Source organism: Zingiber officinale, chromosome 10A (genome assembly GCF_018446385.1).
Source record: "Zingiber officinale cultivar Zhangliang chromosome 10A, Zo_v1.1, whole genome shotgun sequence".
NCBI classification, from domain to species: Eukaryota; Viridiplantae; Streptophyta; class Magnoliopsida; order Zingiberales; family Zingiberaceae; genus Zingiber; species Zingiber officinale.
The window spans coordinates 78,894,244-78,914,582 of NC_056004.1; the positions used below are offsets into that span (position 1 = coordinate 78,894,244).

The 20,339-nt window shown below is 37.3% G+C and overlaps 1 protein-coding gene across 2 annotated transcripts in view; it reads left to right on the forward strand.

Annotated features, from left to right (window-relative positions):
• Positions 1-6,421: 6,421 nt before the first annotated feature.
• LOC122027203 (nucleoside diphosphate kinase-like) overlaps positions 6,422-20,339 on the forward strand; it is a 37,125-nt gene continuing 23,207 nt past the window's right edge. The window contains exons 1-7 of one of the 2 annotated variants that reach the window (XM_042586117.1): positions 6,426-6,766; positions 6,866-6,922; positions 7,011-7,097; positions 8,100-8,180; positions 8,279-8,391; positions 8,506-8,555; positions 19,385-19,714. In XM_042586117.1, coding sequence (XP_042442051.1) covers positions 6,512-6,766; positions 6,866-6,922; positions 7,011-7,097; positions 8,100-8,180; positions 8,279-8,391; positions 8,506-8,555; positions 19,385-19,452 — 711 coding nt within the window. In that variant the 5' untranslated portion in view covers positions 6,426-6,511 and the 3' untranslated portion in view covers positions 19,453-19,714. Of the gene's footprint in view, positions 6,767-6,865; positions 6,923-7,010; positions 7,098-8,099; positions 8,181-8,278; positions 8,392-8,505; positions 8,556-19,384; positions 19,715-20,339 lie in introns of those variants that run through there. The other variant, XM_042586116.1, reaches the window with a different exon arrangement.

Sequence of the window (20,339 nt, forward strand, 5' to 3'; positions counted from 1 at the left end):
TAATGATGTGTTGCTAGATACCGCTCATTGCTTATGTTTATAAAGGAGTTTAGAAACATTGCCAACGTTACAAGAACCTATTGGGTCACACACACAGAACAAGTGGATGGAGATTGGGTTCATATAATGAACCAATTGGATTAAGTTCATATGATGAGCCAAGATGATTAGATTCATTTGATGAATCAAATTGGATTAAGAGTAATCCAAATTGGGCTAATTGAGTTGGACTCAAGTTGATTCATGTATTCAATGAGTCTAATTTAGATTATGACTCATTAAATCAACTTAATTTAATGAATTAGATTCATTATATTAAGTTGGCTTGAATCAAATGGTTAGATTAGATCAACCATGGAAGAGATTTGGTCAAGTTTGACTTGACTTGAGATGGAGAGGAAGAGTCAAGTTTGACTTGACTAATTTCCACATCATTAGTGAGATGGCAAGATGTGGACCAATGATGATGCTCCACATCATCATGGTATGCCACATCATGGAGGTTACAAGCCTCCATTCTCATTAATGTGGCCGGCCACATTAAATGAGTAGGAGTTACTCATGTGGGCGGCCACACAAGTGAATGAATGGGAATAAATTTTCATTCATTGGTCTCATTCATTTCATCTCCTTCCTCTATCCATTCTCTTCTCCCTTTCCTCCTTCTTGGCCGAGAGTTTCAAGTAAGGTGAAGAGGAATGTGTTAAGGTCCAAAGAAAAGGGTGAAGTGAAGGTCACAAAGGAGGACACCTAGAGGAGTATGTGAGATTCCTTTCCTTTCTCTCCTTTCTCCCTTTTCAAATCCTACCCGAGAGCTCTAGAAAGTGCTAGCACACTTGGGGCTCTCTTCTCCATCCTTTGAGTGTGAGAGACACTCCTTGTTCGTGTGGATATCATTAGAGGAGTGTCTACGTTGACACTCTCGAGATCCGGCAATTCCTTGGACGAGCGGGAAAGCGAAAGGGCTCGCTTCGAAGGTATAACTCTCATCTAGTGTAGATCTAGAGTCTTTGAAACTCGTACTCATATTTTCGTTCGATTTTTCCTTGCACGGATCCGTTGGCCTTGGGTGATTCGGGGTTTCCGCGACGCGAAAAGCGGTTTTCGCGGCCCGAAGAACCCAACAGCTCCAACTTCCACTTAGTATAAAAGGGGATGGATGAGATCAAAACCTAATTTTTCATCTCCTCTTCTCCTCTTCTCCTCTAGCCGAAACTTCTCCTTCCTCCTTTCAAGGTTCGGCCAAGAACCCTAGGGCTCCAAGTCATAAGGCTTTCCAAGGGGAGAATCTAAGGAGAGGGTCACTCCCAAGGATGTAGTCTGTGCGAGGGAGGGTGGCGTGGAGTTTAAAGCGTGCAAAAGAGAGGATTGTCTTCCCTACACCTTATAGTAGTAAGATCTAGCAAAAAGATGTAAGTATCTCTCACCTGAGTATGAGTAGCTTCGATAATACATGTTACGATATGTTTTAAGCATGTTGCATGTTATGATATGCTTAGTGCATGTTAAGGAAATCAAATGCTATGATATGTAAGATGCCCTCTAAAGTTTTGGGATTAAGAGCATCTTTAGATCATCTTGATTTGTTTCCCATTAAGTTTTGGGACTAAGAAGTATAATCAAGTGCCTAAATTGCTTCCCTATAAGTATGGGGGAATTAAGCGCACATAAGGTGTTTGGTTAAATGTCAAGCAAGTGCAAGTACAAGAAATTATAGTTAAAGGAAAGTATTTTACTTTCGAAAGGCATGTACTAGACACAAGGTCCATGAGTGGGCTCCTAGATCGCCCCTAGGCTCCTAGACTACATAGTAGTACTTTGATAAATTCGGGATTAGCTACCTCGGATCTTATTAAGGATGCGCGCAAAGTGATACAATGTCGGGTTCAAGCAAGTGATTATTATTTTCACTAGTTATGTAATATAATGTTTTTAAAATTCATTATTTGCTTAGTGGAAGCATCCCTATGGTTGAGGACCTGAGTTATAAAGCGCAGTATTGTGGAACTCTCTAATAAGCCAAGATTCCGGTTTTCATTACATTATCAGCATGTTTTTAAGTTGATTTTTGCATGATAAACTAGTTTAAAAATACATGTCATGCACATATTTCCGAATTATGCGTTTTAGCGTGAGTTGCTATCAAGTGCATGTTTGTGTTTTCCTTAAGCAGTTTTAAAAGCATGGTTGCATTGTTGTAATTTTCCTCAAGCAATTTTTAAAAGCATGTCCTCTTTTAAGGTTAAATATCTTTACGCTTGGTCGAGCTTTGCCTGACCGAGCACGTGCAAGCACTCATTGGTGCTCGCTCGACTTTCGCTTGGCCAGTATTATACTATGAGCTTTTATACGGCTAAATGCCTTTACGCTCGGTCGAGCTTTGCCTAACCAAGCGCATGCAGGCACCTCGCTCGGCCTTTGCTCGGCCGGTAGTATACTACGAGCTTTTATAAGGTTAAATGCTTTTACGCTCGGTCGAGCTTTGCCTGACCGAGCGCGTGCAAGCACTCATTAGTGATCGCTCGGCCTTCGTTCGACCGGTAATATACTACGAGCTTCTATAAGTCTAAGTGCCTTTATGCTCGGTTGAGCTTTGCCTGACTAAGCGCGTGCAAGCACTCATTGGTGCTCGCTCGACCGGTAATATTCTACGAGCTTCTATAAGGCTAAATGCTTTTACGCTCGTCGAGCTTTGCCTGACCGAGCGTGTGTAAGTACTCATTAGAGTTCGCTCAACCTTCGCTCGCTCGGTAATATACGACAAGCTTCTATAAGGCTAAATCCTTTTACGCTCGGTCGAGCTTTGCCTGACCGAGTGCGTGTAAGTACTCATTGGTGCTCGCTCGGCTTTCGCTCGGCCGATAATATATTACGAGCTTCTATAAGGCTAAATGCATGCCTTTACGATCGGTCGAACTTTGCCTGACCGAGCACGTCTAAGCACTCATTGGTGCTTGCTCGTGTTGGGTTTTTTGGGCTGCAAAAACTATTTTTTGCGTTGCAGAAACCCCAAAACCCCGCCACCGGATCCATGCGAAGAAATAAAATTTCGTAAAAACTTTTACGTACGAGTTTTCTAAGCCTAGATCTAAACTAGATCTACAAAGGAGAAGAGCTTTACCCTTGATGTGATGCCCTTCGCTAATCCCGCTAGTCCAAGGTTCGCCGGATCTCGAGAGTATCAAAGTAGATACTCCTCCATATGTATCCACACAAGCAAGAGATGGAGAAACCTAACAAAAGGTGTGCTAGCACCTTTGAAAGATTCGGCCAAAGAGGAGTAGAGGGAGAGAAGAAATCTAGAGAGGAAGAAGAAGGAGTGAATGAGAATCAATTCTCACTAGTAACTCCCAAAAAGTGGCCGACCACCTTCAAGTGAGAGGTTATATACTCCATGGAATTTCAAGAGTCAAAAACTCTTGATCTCCCTCATGATGTGGCACACACATGTGCTAATCTTGATGATGTAGCACATCATCATTAGCCCACTTAATGCCAACTCACCAATGAGGTGGCAAATGGTCAAGTCAAACTTAACCCTTCATCTTCCTCTCAAGTCAAGTCAAACTTGACCACTTCCCTCCCATGATTGATCAAATCTAACCATTGGTTCAAGTCAATTTTAATTTAATGAATCTCTATTCATTGAATTAAATTGACTCAATGAGTCTAAGTCCAAATTAGACTCATCTAACATATGAACCAAATTGAGTCCAGCTCAATTAGCCTAATTTGGATTACTCTTAATCCAATTTGGTTCATCACATGAACCTAATCCTTTATGTTCATCAAATGAACCTAATCTCTAGCTAATTGCCCTTTGTGTGTGACCCTATAGGTTCTTGTAATGTTGACAATGCTCCTAAACCCATTTAGAAGCATAAGTAATGAGCGGTATCTAGCAACACATCATTACTACCCAAGCTACAAGAATGTTGAGATCCAACATCACATTGTGACTACTAATTGTGACTCTTCACAATATATGACAAGTGTCCTTCTATCCTTGACATCTAGATTGATCAATGTGAGGCATAGACCATATCATCCTCTAATCAATCTAAATCTTGAACTCCAAGTAGATTCACTCAATCAAATGACCTAAATATCTCATATTGACTCATTTGGGCATGACCATGCACTTAGTGGTCTTACTCTATCAAGAATATCGATGTCACTCCCGTCATATAGGAGGAATAGATCACATCTACATCACTCACATCCCTCCACATAATTTGTTACATAACCAGTAATCGCCTTTATAGTCCACCCAGTTACAGGTGACGTTTGACGAAGCCAAAGTATGTAACTCCTTATGTAGGGAACCATGGTGACTTCAGGTCCAAGGACTAATAGTCATACTAATAGCCATATGAGAAAGTATATGACACTCATATAACGATCCATGATACTTTCCCATGGCGGGTCATTTAGTATACATTCTCCAATACATATCCATGTGTCAACTTGATATCTCTATATCCATGACTTGTGAGATCAAGTCATCGAGTTGACCTACCTGCTAGTCTCGTCGCATTAACATTGTCCATGAATATTAATACTCGACTATGAATGATTAAGAGTAGTGTTCCCTATATCATCTCACTATCGATTCAACCAATCGATTGATAAGAACCTTCTACTTAAGGACGCTATTATACTTAGTTATTTGGTACCAATATAAGTAAGCATAATAACTATAAGCAAATGCCTTTATATATATAAGAAATATGATACAATGAGTCCATACAACAATCATCAAATGATTGACTCTAGGGCTCTAACTAACAGCTCGGCCTTTCCTCGACCGGTAATATATTACGAGCTTGTATAAGGTTAAATGTCTTTACGCTTGGTCGAGCTTTACCTGACCGAGCGCGTGCAAGTACTCATTGGTGCTCGCTCGACCTTCGCTCGACTGGTAATATATACTTCTCTCATCCTTCTCAATCCTAACTCCCTCTTCATTTAATTGATTGACCTATCATAACCTGTATTAGAAGATATAACAAGAAAGAAAAGATATGTACTAAGAGCATCTTCAACTAAAAGTAAGAAGCAGACTCTCTTTTTGTTTTTTTGGGTGACTCTTTGCATTGGAGATGTTTGCGATTAAAAAAATAATAAAAAATAAAAAATAAAAAATAAAAGAGAGAGTTAGAAGCTGACTCTCTATCTAGAGAGTGTGCATTTTTACTTTTCGTTGATACATCAGCAGGGAAAAATAATTAAGGAGCTGGGAAAAAATTTCCATGGGAGATGCTCTAACACCAATGAAATATGAGAAATCTCATGCTTTTGCACTCACGCAATAGCAATTTTAGTTAAAATTATCTAAAAACTACAATAAATAATAGTTTAGAATACAACTGCTATATGTATAATAACTTTGAAGAAAGTTGTTATATGTTTTAGCAATTTTAAATAAAGTTATTATAATAATATTAAAGTAAATTTGATCAATTTGAATAATTTTGATTAAATTTGTTTCAATATAGCAATATTTGGTGTGTAATAATTTTAGCCAAATATGAGTAGTTTTATTTTACATTGTACTAGTTTTGGCAGAAACTATTACAATAATGGTGGAATAATAACATATTTTAGATAAAAATAGGATACAGTGTGGTTTTAATATATATACGATTTTAAAAAAAATTAAGGTATTCTTTTGACTATAATAAAAAAGGAAGATTTTTGTTCAAATTTTTATAGACAAAAATTTAAAGCCCCCTAATTATCATATTGTCAAAAAGACAAACTTTTTTTTTTTTAAAAAAAGTACAAATAACACCTTATTATATTTTTTTCATTCCAAAAATATCCTCATTCCAAATAGTATTGTAACAAAATCAAATAATACCTTATTATATATATATTTTTTTCATTCTGAAAATATCCTCATTCCAATGTTATTACAACAATAGCTAAATTATTTTTCTAAATTTAATTTGATAAAAATACTATACATAGAATATTTTTATATCAAAATAATTTTTTACCAAATTAATTAAATTACTTAAACTAAATAGAATCATTTAACTTGATCAAAATTATTTTAAAACTATTATAGTAGATAACTACTAGCTACTATACTATTATAACAACCATTAGTTTTAAAGCATTTTTATTCATATGAAATAATTTTAATTATATTTAAATAATTTTATCATAAAGAGTATTTTGATATAAAATATTATATATATATATATAATTTTAATTTTGATTAATTTATTTTAATACATTATTAGAATAAGATTATTATTGAGATGAGAAATATGATAAGTTGTTTTAACTTTAACAAAAAATATTATTTTATTATTTTTTGAAAATTTATATTATTAGCGCCGTATTGATGACGGTGGTTGTGTAGCTTCGACCGGCTGGTAAACGCCCGATAAGAAACACCACCCTTAAAAACTCAATTTATTTTATTCAACTGTGACCTAGCAACTGATATAGGAGGGTGTGGGCGAGGCTCGAGACGAAGAGCGGCCAGCAGCAGAAGGAAATGGACGCCGTCGGTGTGCTCGCAAAAATCCCCTCTGCTCTACCCAAAACTCTCGCATCCCCGCCAAGGCATGCCGCCGTTCGCGCTTCACTCCGTGCCCATGGCGTCGCCCAGACCTTCTCTCTCCCCTCGCACGCAGCCTCGCAGCCCCTTCGCTTCCCCAGCCTCATCCCGTCTTCCTCCCGCCGCCGCGCCGGCCGCCGCGCTGGGACCAGTTCTACGCGCGTATTCCTCACCCACCTCGTCGCTTCAATGGTTCCTACTTCTTTCCCTATTCCGTCGTTCGATTTAGGGAATTGACGTTCCCTCAATCTGATTCCAAGCATCGCTCTTTTCCGTGCCTTTTCTGTGTAGGACGGGGTTGAGGAGACTTACATTATGGTAAAGCCGGATGGTGTGCAACGCGGACTGGTAAGCGTTCCTTTTTTGTGTTGATTTCGCCTCGCCTTTTATTCCCCTTGTCTGCTTGGGTTGATGTTGATTTGGGTGAATGATTCAGGTTGGGGAAATCATTTCCCGGTTTGAGAAGAAGGGTTTTTTGCTCAAAGGCTTGAAGCTTTTTCAGTGCCCGAAGGAGTTAGCTGAGGTTTGCTGCCTGAGTTGGTTTCAGTTTAATTATTGCTTTTTTCCTCAGAGGTTACTGATTAGGTAACTAGTGGTTAATATCAGAAATCCGAAAGGGAATGGTGCTACTTAATCAAACTAAATCAGACTACTGATTGTATTGTTCTATTATTATTTTTCTTTTAGCGTTGGTGTTGGAGGGTTTAGTTGCACCTGATGATCTCTTTAGTAAAAAACTGTTTCAATTCAACTTGTGATCGTCTTTATTTTAGAAGTGATTTATGTAGTTTTCCTAAAGCTAACTAGTTGAACGTTTGCTTTATCCATTGCGTAGGCTTGCCAATATGATATAGCAACCATTCAACTTGGAACCTTCTTAATGCTGTTACTCTATGTTTATCAGATATTTTACGATTTCTGAACAATAATAGAACTCACTGATTGTGTATGATGTTGATTTCAAATACGCCTATTTTTTATGAGATTTGAAATAAAATAGTCCTGTTCCTGCCTTATAAATTGATTTTCCGCTGACTAACTGAATTATCACTGTAATGTAAAAATGAACCAGTATAATTCAAGGCCTAAAATATCATTCTGTGCTGAAGTTTCTCTGACTGTAAGGGTACAATTTTGGCACTGTGCCATGGCCTACACAAGTTTGAAAAGCCTTGAATCATCAATAAAGTTCAGGGATCTGTCAAGGAAAAACACATACATGGGCTTCTTCCCTCTTCCTGATCAATATAGATTAGAAGGAGACCGACATAATCTGTCTCTTTCAATATATGTACATCAAAGATTCCGAGTGGGTCCCCTGTCAAAATTCAGGAGTGTGAGCAGTGTGAGCTGAAAGGCTTTTGTAGTGTTTGGAGGGCATGGGACATAAATGCTAAACTTGATCCTTTTCCATCGTCATAGAATTTGTTCCTTGAAAAGATTATGCTACTCTGGTCATTTCTGTTGAAAAAATCATTTATAATGTTTTGTTTATTTCTCAATGATAATGTCATTTAATTGACAGGAACATTATAGGGATCTCAAAGACAAGTCTTTCTATCCCAAGTTGATAAATTATATCACTTCAGGCCCGGTTGTTTGTATGGTATAATTTTCAGGCATACATTTTTTATTATACAAAAGATACACGAACTAATTTTGGTTTTATTCTTGGATCTCATTTTCTTTTTGTTTTTTTGAAAGGCTTGGGCAGGTGTTGGTGTTGTTGCATCAGCACGTAAGCTCATAGGAGCAACGAATCCTCTTCAAGCTGAACCAGGAACAATACGAGGTGACCTGGCAGTTCAAACAGGAAGGTTTGCAACTTGATTTCACTTAATGGAATTAATTTCATATTTTTAATGCAACTCATGTTGTTTCTTTTTTGTGTTGAATCTTGGCGGCATTTCATTTTCATTTTTTTTTTGCAGAAATGTTGTACATGGAAGTGACAGTCCTGAGAACGGTCACCGTGAAGTTGGTAAGTCTTTATAACACCTTGTATAATTTCCATGCATCCATGCACAATATACCCTGAAAAGAGATACATGGCCAACCTTTTTCTTTGCCTTTTTGATCAACATAATTAGGATGTTTTGTTGAATGCGCATTATGATGTAGGACAAGTAAGCATTTTATTAGATTTCTAGTCATTAGTCGGGTTAGATTTGTGGTTTGCCCATGACTCGGTTAGGGTGCCATCTATTTAAACTTGCTTAAGTGATGATTAGCTTGTTCCAAAGTAGTTCGAAGTTTGGTTCTACATAACTGCATTAGGCATGACAAATAGTTTCTTTCAATTAGAAAATTGATCACAAATAGTTTCTTTCAATTAGAAAATTGATCTTGTCTGAAGGCTAGGGAGATGACGCGCTAGCTCGGGTGGATGGTCTGTTAACCGACGGAAGACTTCTTTAACCGGCGATGAAGCTCCTCAATGATTCTGCACACAATCCGACAATCTAACAAAGCGTTAGTGATCACAGACTAGGGAGAGGGGCTTGACAAGGCCCTCTGATGCTCAAGTTAGTACGTTTTTTGGTAGGTGAATGAAGGACAGTAGGAGATGCACGTAAGAGAAAGGTTTAGATGATGTTTATTGCGTACCTTGCCAATGGAGAAGATCTTCCTTTATATACCACCTCTCACAACCTCCGTGATCGTGAGGTGACCTCTTGCGTCGGAGTTTGTTAGGTGATAGGAAAAGTACAGTCTGGGTGCTTCGCAATGATCGTTTGCGGAATCTTTTTTTATCTATAGATGTACCTCTTTTGTCGTTTATGGTTCACGCCATTATTGAGGCGGTTAAAGGAATATACTGTTGTGATTAGCTGGCTTATGAGAGATAATAACCTTTGAAGAAGGCTTCAAAGGAATATTCCCCAACAAGTTTTGGCAAGTTGTTATAATGTTGTTAAAAGTTGTCTGTTGAGTATATCTCAGTCATATTTATACCCGCCTTTCTATTAATATGCTCCGTCATGCATCAAATACTGTAAAAATCTATTCAGAGACTGATATGGTGCCTACAGTATGCCAAAAATTCATTTAAGCAGTCATATGATCAATTGTATATTAAAGCAACATTTAAGAGATGATATGATATTAGGTAATCTTAAATCCGGCCAACCTTTACCCGATCAGCCGTTCATGTCAAGCCTGTCAAGCCCCAGAGGAGTCCCTGCTCGACAAACGGACAACATCTTCCATGTAATAGTGACAATATGAATCATATATACAATGTCACACGGCTACTCACAAGCTATAATCATCAACCCACACGGCTGGAACATACACAACCACGTAGTTATATACACAGCCCATTCGGCTGGAACAAAATGATCACAACTACGTAGTTGTATAATAAACAACCTACACGACTGTACTAAAAATACAGCGAAAAACGAAAGGAAAACTCATAAATCAGGAACAATAAATTGCTAGCCGGCTAGACTTTACACACAACCACAACAAGACAAATACAAGATATCAACATAGCAAAACTCCAAAACAAAATCGAAGTAATACAATTCCAAGTTCACAAATTTGTAAAACAAATAAAGTAAGAAGCAAAACCCAAAACCGTCTTAAGATGTGATGTGGGACCGGTAGATAGAATACTCCAAGCGACTCCACAATCATTTACCTGCTATCCGAGGAAAAAGGCAATAAACAAATGTGGTGGTGAGTATGGGTCACTCAACGGGTAATAGACAAGATAATGCATGGTCTATAAAACATGGAGATTAAAGTATACAGTCTTGTAGGGAAATAAGAACATGATCATACTGACATAATCAATGCAATTAAACATAAGATCATAATCATCCATGACATAATAAACATACAATCCCAATCTTGATCTAACACATAAGGTTTAGATCGAAAATGGTATAATAAATGCACATGCTCGAATCAGTCGAACACACATAGTGTAATAAATGGTAAACTCACCAGAAATCAGCAACAGATCTGCTAGGATCACCTGACCAAAACATACGACAATATATACACGTCGTATGATATATGAGCATGTATGCAGCATGACATCCATATGCAACGATTATATCTCAAGCAAGTGCAACATATCACAATCACATGCAGCTATTATCTACTAAACATGTATGCAAATATATCTCCACAAGATGCATCGCACATTATATGCAAATGTGCATGCATGCCACATGGTTACCCTAGCCACTTCTCCAGACATCACGACTCTTGTATGGCCGAGAGGCTACCCTCTAGATACCACAATAGAGTGGCCGAGGCGGATAGTTCTCTAAGTAGCTATCTAGCTACATAGCATAAGAGTCTCTGACTACTCATATGATATTAGGTAATCTTAAATCCGGCCAACCTTTACCCGATCAGCCGTTCATGTCAAGCCTGTCACGCCCAAGAGGAGTCCCTGCTCGACAAACGGACAACATCTTCCATGTAATAGTGACAATATGAATCATATATACAATGTCACACGGCTACTCACAAGCTATAATCATCAACCCACACGGCTGGAACATACACAACCACGTAGTTATATACACAGCCCATTCGGCTGGAATAAAATGATCACAACTACGTAGTTGTATAATAAATAACCCACACGACTGTACTAAAAATACAGCGAAAAACGAAAGGAAAGCTAATAAATCAGGAACAATAAATTGCTAGCCGGCTAGACTTTACACACAACCACAACAAGACAAATACAAGATATCAACATAGCAAAACTCCAAAACAAAATCGAAGTAATACAATTCCAAGTTCACAAATTTGTAAAACAAATAAAGTAAGAAGCAAAACCCAAAACCGTCCTAAGATGTGATGTGGGACCGGTAGATAGAATACTCCAAGCGACTCCATAATCATTTACCTGCTATCCGAGGAAAAAGGCAATAAACAAATGTGGTGGTGAGTATGGGTCACTCAACGGGTAATAGACAAGATAATGCATGGTCTATAAAACATGGAGATTAAAGTATACAGTCTTGTAGGGAAATAAGAACATGATCATACTGAAATAATCAATGCAATTAAACATAAGATCATAATCACCCATGACATAATAAACATACAATCCCAATCTTGACCTAACACATAAGGTTTAGATCGAAAATGGTATAATAAATGCACATGCTCGAATCAGTCGAACACACATAGTGTAATAAATGGTAAACTCACCAGAAATCAGCAACAGATCTGCTAGGATCACCTGACCAAAACATACGACAATATATACACGTCGTATGATATATGAGCATGTATGCAGCATGACATCCATATGCAACGATTATATCTCAAGCAAGTGCAACATATCACAATCACATGCAGCTATTATCTACTAAACATGTATGCAAATATATCTCCACAAGATGCATCGCACATTATATGCAAATGTGCATGCATGCCACATGGTTACCCTAGCCACTTCTCCAGACATCACGACTCTTGTATGACCGAGAGGCTACCCTCTAGATACCACAATAGAGTGGCCGAGGCGGACAGTTCTCTAAGTAGCTATCTAGCTACATAGCATAAGAGTCTCTGACTACTCATATCTCTAGCCCCTGACTACATTACCCTCCAGATACTACTACTCATGAGTGACCGAGGCTGCCAGAGTATAACATTGAGTGGCCAAGTGAGCACGATAGGACTAGCTCCACTCCTAACTACCACTCTCTCACAGTGGCCGAATGGACAGCTATAAATGACTGACAACTCGCTCAACCACCAAGGAAACATTTGATTGTCAGCATGCAATGCAAATGATGGGCATGATGAAATAATTATGATGTAGACATAGTTATCATCAATGCAACAACACCAACAACATAAATGCCCCCAGTACATGATCCATCAAACACCTATATCTATAGGTATGGGTAGATCCAACAAGTGTCTACTAAATATCAAATACAGTAAGTAGCATCACCAAACACGTAAACACCATACACATACGCAACCTACAACATAGGTATAATCAACATAATACCTCCAATATTATACCGGACACATAAGATCATTATTGACATGATTTCTCCAACATAGATATAATACATGTCATACATGTATACACACAACATAGATATAATCAACATGGTTCTTCTAATAGCAATCACCGGACATGTGTACACATACAACATGCAAATTGATACTCAACCAGGTGACTCTTATAACACGTACCAATCATGTGTAACTCAACATCAAATACATAATTAACATGTTAACTCAGTCAACAAGATATCTCTTACTATAGATACTCTACATGCATATACACAATAGAGTATAGATAGCCAAAAGCTATGATTGTATCTGAAATAAATAGATCATCTTAAAGGTCAAGCACAAGTATCAAGCAGGATAACAACACAGATAGATTTAAGGTAAAGCAACCTAATCCATCAATCAGAAACAACCATGCACTAAGTTCAAAGAACTAAAAAGGCCAAGGAAGAAATACCCGCCTTTATCTGTCGATCGTGCTAAACAACCCTTATGTCGAGACGCTCGTCTCAAATCAATATCCTGCAAATTATATGATTTACAGTTTAGCTAATCACATATAGAAAAATTAGCTAAACCCAAAACCTAATCCTATTTCGAATAGGTAACCACGTTTAATTCTACCTAATGATCCAAATCCAGTTAGATAATAAGTCTATCCTTAATCCACCAATAAACTCCTTATTTCTCACCAATCAATCACTAATCAAATTTCATCATAAACCCTTCTAAATCCACCAATCATTAATTATCCAAGCAACAACATATTACAAAATCTCCAACATAATTTGATACAAATCCATATCCACCAATCCATCTCAAAAATACAACCAAATCCCATACTCAATCCATGAATCTTTAATTAAATCCATTCAGCCAACAAGAAACCACATGAATTCAATCCATCACCACTAATCACAATTTAATGATTCTGATAACAATCCTGAACCTATCTAAATTAACCAATCAACTAATTAATCAAACCTCAACAGGAAATGAAAACACATGTCCATCATCAACAAATTAACAGATTCCAAATTAGATTCAAATCCGAATCAATCTAATGTTATCAACTGGGTATAGATTAATCCACTCTTTAATCTGTTCAAACCTAGTTTGTTACACATTAGATAACTCTTACCATTCCACATCTCATTGGACTAGGCTAAGTATAAATAAATTCTAAAAACTCACCTGAGTTGATACCTTAGCCGATGCTTCACAGCGGGAGAAACTCATCGCCAAAATTGGTGGCCGAAGCTATAATGAAGTTGCTGCCGGGAACAGAGCCAGAGCTACTGTGATCAATTAACCCACTTAGCGCAAACATCCCATACAAGAATTAGAAATCAGATCTCTACAAACATAAAACCCAGCATGCCTTACCCTAATTCTGTTACGGCAACTCCCTTTCTGACGAAGATCAACAGTCGGCAGTGGTAGAGAGCGACAAGAGAATCGACAATGGAAAGGGAGGATCAGAAAATCAACAAAAAAAAAGAAGATAGCGAATCCATCCCACTTAAGGGATTTGCAGCAGATCTTCACCGGCGAAGAACAGGAACCAAATTCGATGAAGAGAAGAAGGCGATAGATCTTCTTGATGGAACCACCGCTGTTCTTCTTGAATCCGCAAGCGAGAGGTAGAGTTTGCCCTAATCCCCTTCGTCGACTCCTCCCTCCCGGCGACGACGACGGCGATGACGACGCTGTGCAATGGGTGGCATAGACGTGTTCAACCGGTGGCAAAACTAGGGCACGAACCCCGGCGTTGGATGGCCTCCACGGCGATCGGGAAAATGCTTTGATGTGAATCTGCTCCGGAGATGAAGAGAGGAGGTGGCTCTCGTGGTAGCCGGTGACATCGATGCGTGGTGACCAGCGACGTTGACGATGAGGAGAGGAGGATGGGGGTCGGGTGAAGAAAAGAGGAATCGCTGTAGAGGGGGAGGAATAAGATCAGAAACTTAGGTTTAGATTATTTATACCTAGGTTAATTATATAAACCTTAGGTTGAATTAAATGAATCAACTCCCTCTTAAATGGTTATTCCAAACAGGCCTCCTCTAAGCCTAATCGTTTTATCCCCTTAAACGTGTCATATCGACTCCGTTTAAATCCCAGAGATTTTCTAAAAATTTCCCAAAAAATTGTAAAAATTCTTAGAAAATCTAATAAGGTTATTTCTTCAATAACACTTATTATTTAATTTTTCGTATATTACAAAGCCTCCAAAGGACAAGTGCCTTTAAGCCTAGCCGACCTTTCCCCGCTTGAGCGTATATTGCAAGATTTATGGGTCTGTGTCTTTGAGCCCAGTCGACCTTCGCCCGGCAGGACGGAAGAAACTTATGTTCGACCAGCCTTTATCCGACCGATTGTATATTAAGAATTTTACGAGGCTAAGGATGTTAAGCTTGGCCGACTTTTGCCCGGCAAGGTATACACAGAAAGCCTTATGTTCGGCCGACCTTTAATCGGCCGATCGTATATTATGAGTTTTATGAGGCTAAGGGCGCTAAGCTCGACCAGCCTTTGCCTGGCCGGGCGTACACAGAAACGCTTATGTTCGACCAGTCTTTATCCGACCGATCACATATTAAGAGTTTTACGAGGCTAATGGTGCTAAGCTCGACCAGCCTTTGCTCGGCCGGGCGTAGACAAAAAGCTTTATGCTCAATCAGCCTTTATTCGACCGATCGTATATTAAGAACTTTACGAGGCTAAGGGCGCCAAGCTCGGCCGGCCTTTGCCCGGGTGGGCATTTACTGATCGAGCATATTATTTCTTTAGTTTCATAGTAAAGTCCTAGAGTTCTTATATTCGACCGGGTTTGTAGCCGATTGGCCTTATCCGAGCGTCCTGCTTTAGGGCCGTGCAGACAAGACCCGAGAACTTTTAGACTGGGTGATCAACAGAATTATGTGTGGAATGCTCCTCCCTCTTGACTTTGATTGGCACATCACCTTGACTTTGACTACCATGTCGTCTTCGGGATCCGCTCGCTATAATCCGTATCAAAAATGAAGACAGGTGTCCCCACCCATTGCTGCCAGAACCTGGGGCAAGACACTTGTCCTTCCCCCTTGCCTGAACTCACTAACTGTGGTTGTCCTCTAGCTTGGCTAGTTAGTTCTATCAGGTTTAAATGATGCACCAAGTTCTATGATTGGTAGGTAAGGCTGTATGTAACTCCATCTCAGCGTCGAAAGAAGTTGGGGAAATTTCCCTTCTCTTAGTAGGGTTGATGGACTTAGATGTATATATAAAACCTATATGTTTATCATACTTTTCCATCAACAAAGTGGAAATTCTGTGTATGCCACTCTTTGGTTTAGGATATAAGTGTGGCTTGCATGTTCACAATAGGATTTATATAGAACTATACTTATAATAGTTTACAATAGCTTCTGATATCAGTAAGCAATCAGAAGTTTTGTTTTTTTTTCCCTTTACTATATCCATTCTTAATCATTCATGATTTTAGTGTTGGATCGAGAGAGATGCTAGAGGTGGGGGAATAGCGGAGTAAAAAAATCTGGGAAAATTCTTATTTTCAAAATCTATTAGAATTATAGCTAAATTAGAGAGATTATACATTTTTGAAACACAGTGGAAATAAGATATCTTTTCAAAAAGATCTTGCAAGGATTTAAATTTAAGAGTTTCCAAAATTCATGATAAAATATTTTAAGGTGGAATCTAAATTTCTTTTTATTACGCTTAGACGAAAATAAGAGAAAAAATTAGATGTGAGAGAAAGTTGAATGTGAGAAAAATATGATGAGAGAGAATGATGAAAGAAAAAGTGTGATGAGAGAGAAAGTATGATGAGAAAAAAATAAAGGGAAAGTGTGGTGAGAGCAAATGAGGAGAGAGCGTGATAGGAGAGATTGAGGAGAGAAAAAGTACGATTAGAGAGAAAGTGTGCTCAGATAAAGTTAAGAGAGGGAAAGTGTGATTAGAGAAAATGAGGAAAGATTGAGGAGAGAGAAAATATCATGAGAGAGAATGATGAGAGAGAAAGTGAGCTGAGTGAGTGTGATGGGAAAAATAAAGAGAGGGAAAGTGTGATGAGAGAAAATAAGGAGAGAGAGTGTGATGGGAGAGAATGAAGAAAGAAAATGTGATGAGAGAAAATGAGAAGAGAGAATGGTCGGAGAGATCGAGGAGAGAGAAAGTATGATGAGAGAGAGTGTGATGAAAAAATGAGGAGTATGTAATGGGAGAGAAAGTGGGATGGAAGAGAATGAAGAGAGAGAAAATGAGGAGAAGAGAGTGATGGGAGAGAATGGAGAAAATGGTAGAGAATGTGATGAGAGAGAAAGTATGTTGAGAAAATGAGGAAAGAGAAACTATGACGAGAGAGAACAAGGAGAGAGAAAGTGAAATGAAAAAAAAATTGAACAAATATATTAAGGGTATTCTTGTCCAAAATTTAATTTTCATTCACATTTCTATCAAAATCCAAGGGAAGAGGTGAGTTTCATCAATACTCATATTTTTTTGGATTTTATTCTAAAATCTTGATTTTATTCCCATCAACCAAACATAAGATTTGGGAATGAATCCATTCCCTCATTCTCAAATCCTTAAACCAGCCACCTAAGTCGGGATAAAGATGTGCATTGGAATGTTGTCTCAAGAAAAGTTGTGTATATTGTATTAGATTTTTTTTTACAAATAGTAGAGAAATCTAAGAACAATAAACAAAAGAAATAAATAAATAAGAGAGGTATTTTTACGTTATTTGGAACCTTCTATTCCTACTCTACAGTGTAAGGTGAGTCAGCCCTCAAAAAAACCATAATACTTTCGCCTTTTGAAAACCTTCCAAATATAGAGAATTATTTTACAAAACCTATTATAGCAAAAGAATTTGAATAATAGTAGATATGAAAATTCGAAGCAAAACAGAAACAACAGTGAGTTTGAAACTGTGGAATAGGAAGGATTAAAATGACAAACTTGAAAGCCACAGAATCTTGTTCTATTTGAGCTGCTTTCGCTCGACTGATCAATTATTGTCAGTTGACTAATTACCATTTATTTGTTGACTGATCCACTATTGGACTTTATCGATAACAACTATTATCTGATCGTTACTGCCTTTAGTTTGTTTGTTACTTATTAGTAGATCAGATTCAATTTTTTGATTGACTCATCTAAAGTAATTTTCGAGACTTCCTCTGTATCACATGGATTTGAACGTATTCATCTACTGATTGGTTCATTAGTTGACTGAACCAGATACAATCATAATCGAATTCCTTGGATCACAATGTTGTCATCCTCTTATGTGTCATTTGTTAAACTCATCATCTGTTAAAGTGGATTTCTATTTACCATCAGTCGATTGATCAAGATTTTATTGTGGCTGATATCTTGGATAACGATTGTGTCATCCATTGACCATCCTCTGCTAACTGTATCGTTAGTTTACTAGTTATTACCATGGTCGACTGGACCAAAATATCCCGTTGAACATTTACTTTATTTGAATTTAAATAATAGTCGATTGATTTTTGCTTTTAATTGACTAGATTTACGACAGAAATTAATCTGATGCAAGTCTGGGTCAATTATACATTCTAGTTGACTATGCAATATTAATAGTTGACTTTAGCCTTAGACAATTGTTTCCTTGTCAAGTCATCGCCCAAAATACAGATTAACTCACATCTCACCTACCAAGAGTTTGCCTCTTGGAGTTTTTCTATATTGGTATGACTTCTTGTTTGCCAAGGGGCAAGGTCTTCTTTCATTTGTCTCGTATCTAGTCTATTTTTACCTACTGAGACTTTAACATTTACTAGGCTTTACAACTCTAGCTGGTCAAATCCACTTGAACTTCTGTCCACTCCGGACTTTTTCATTGCTTCACAATGTCAATGTCAAGACAAACCTGTACTTGCATAGTAGTTTTTAACCTTTGCCAACCACATTAAAACAATATGATCGGTCTCGATCACTTGGTGCCTGATTGCATCAAGTGATCATGAAGGTGGCTGAAACCATAAAGAATCAGATTCTGATCCTTCTCACCCGCTTAAAATCTTATCAGTGGCACATGTGGTGAGTTTATCAATTAGTACACCTACTGGTATTTTTTATATACTAGTTGGGCCTCATGTCTGTTAGTACCAACTGGCCTGTGATCTACTTTACAGTAAAGGCCTAATTTATATGTTAATAATTTTACTAACCATGATATAATCTAACAACTGATCTCTTAGTCAAGTTGGTCAGGTTTGGACTGTGAAACAAGGCTAAAATTACAATAACTACCATGCAGAATCCAAAGAACAATGAGGAGAATAAGAACCAATTGTTCAATCGGACTACAATAATTTTAAACACGTATGCTTCAAGACCCAACTAATAATCCATTAAGCTACATATAGGGTAACTTGAATTATTTTGCAATAATGATTTACAAGGTAAAGAATACATTTCTAGAAACTATACAATTTATAATTTTCTTCTTTGGAAGATTGAAGATGAGCGTTTTAATGTTTAACTCTTGGCTCGATGAACATTTATATAGATTATGAGTAGGAAGATCAATGATCATTTCAACTAATTGCAACAACTTATCCATGTTTCTACTTGGAATCCATACCAATGGAAGGAGAGTTTAACTAAAAGACACTAATTGCTGGAAACAACAAAACCACCATCATTTATGATCAGAATAGCGAGTGCATTTCAATAAATAAATATGGTTCCTTTTGAGGTTTTTTCTCATGCCCTTGCACTAGTAGCTGTATCTAATAATTAATCTTTACCACTTTCATACAGCTCTGTGGTTCACAGAAGAAGAGTTATGTCAATGGATACCAGCCCAAGCACATTGGCTGATGGAGTAAGGTTTAGCCAATGATTCCAGTAATATACATTGGCTGTTGTCTAGTATATACTTCATGTCTATCGCGGCTCATGAAATGTCACTTGATTGAGGTTGCTGTTCCCTCGAGATCTGATGGTCACTCCTGACTATTATGAAATGTGTTCTTGTAATACCACCAATCAAGTTTTAGGTGGTGAACCATGAAGTTCTCAGTTCAATCAATTCGTTGTATGTTGTTGTTTAAAAGATCGATCAACTTCTTTGAACAGTGGTGATGATAACTTGGAGCTCGTTGATCATATCTATCATCATAAACTGTTTGTTCACTGATGATTGAGCAATCTGATATTACTTCAATCATTAAGACTTAATAACCTCCTGTGTTATTCTTGCTGGAGTATCTGATAGATAGTGCGGGGAATCAAATAATTTTAAAAACTAAAAATTAATTTATAAAATATATTTAAAAAATTTAAAATATGAAGAGATAAAACTAAAAGCATATAAATAAAAAAAAGTTAAGATTATTCATTAAACTATCCATGAATAAAAGATATATATTTAATTAGTTTAAAAATTATATAAACAGCATATTATGATTTAATATTAATAAACACTAAATTTAAATTCAAATATTCGTATTTTTCGTTTCTTTTATGATATATTTTGTATTGAGTGACCTTTCATTTTTGTTGAAACAGTTCTGTATAAGCTTAGGTTTTATGACCATTCTATGGTCATTTAGAGATATATTTGAATTTATTTATTTATTTATTTTTTAGTTTTCAGATGCATTTGATAAAGGGTTTAAGGTTAAAGTTGTGAACTTATTTGGCCCATGAGAAACATATAAAATTTGACTGTTCTTGAAATACTTCTACAAGAACAACTAAAATTGATAAAAGA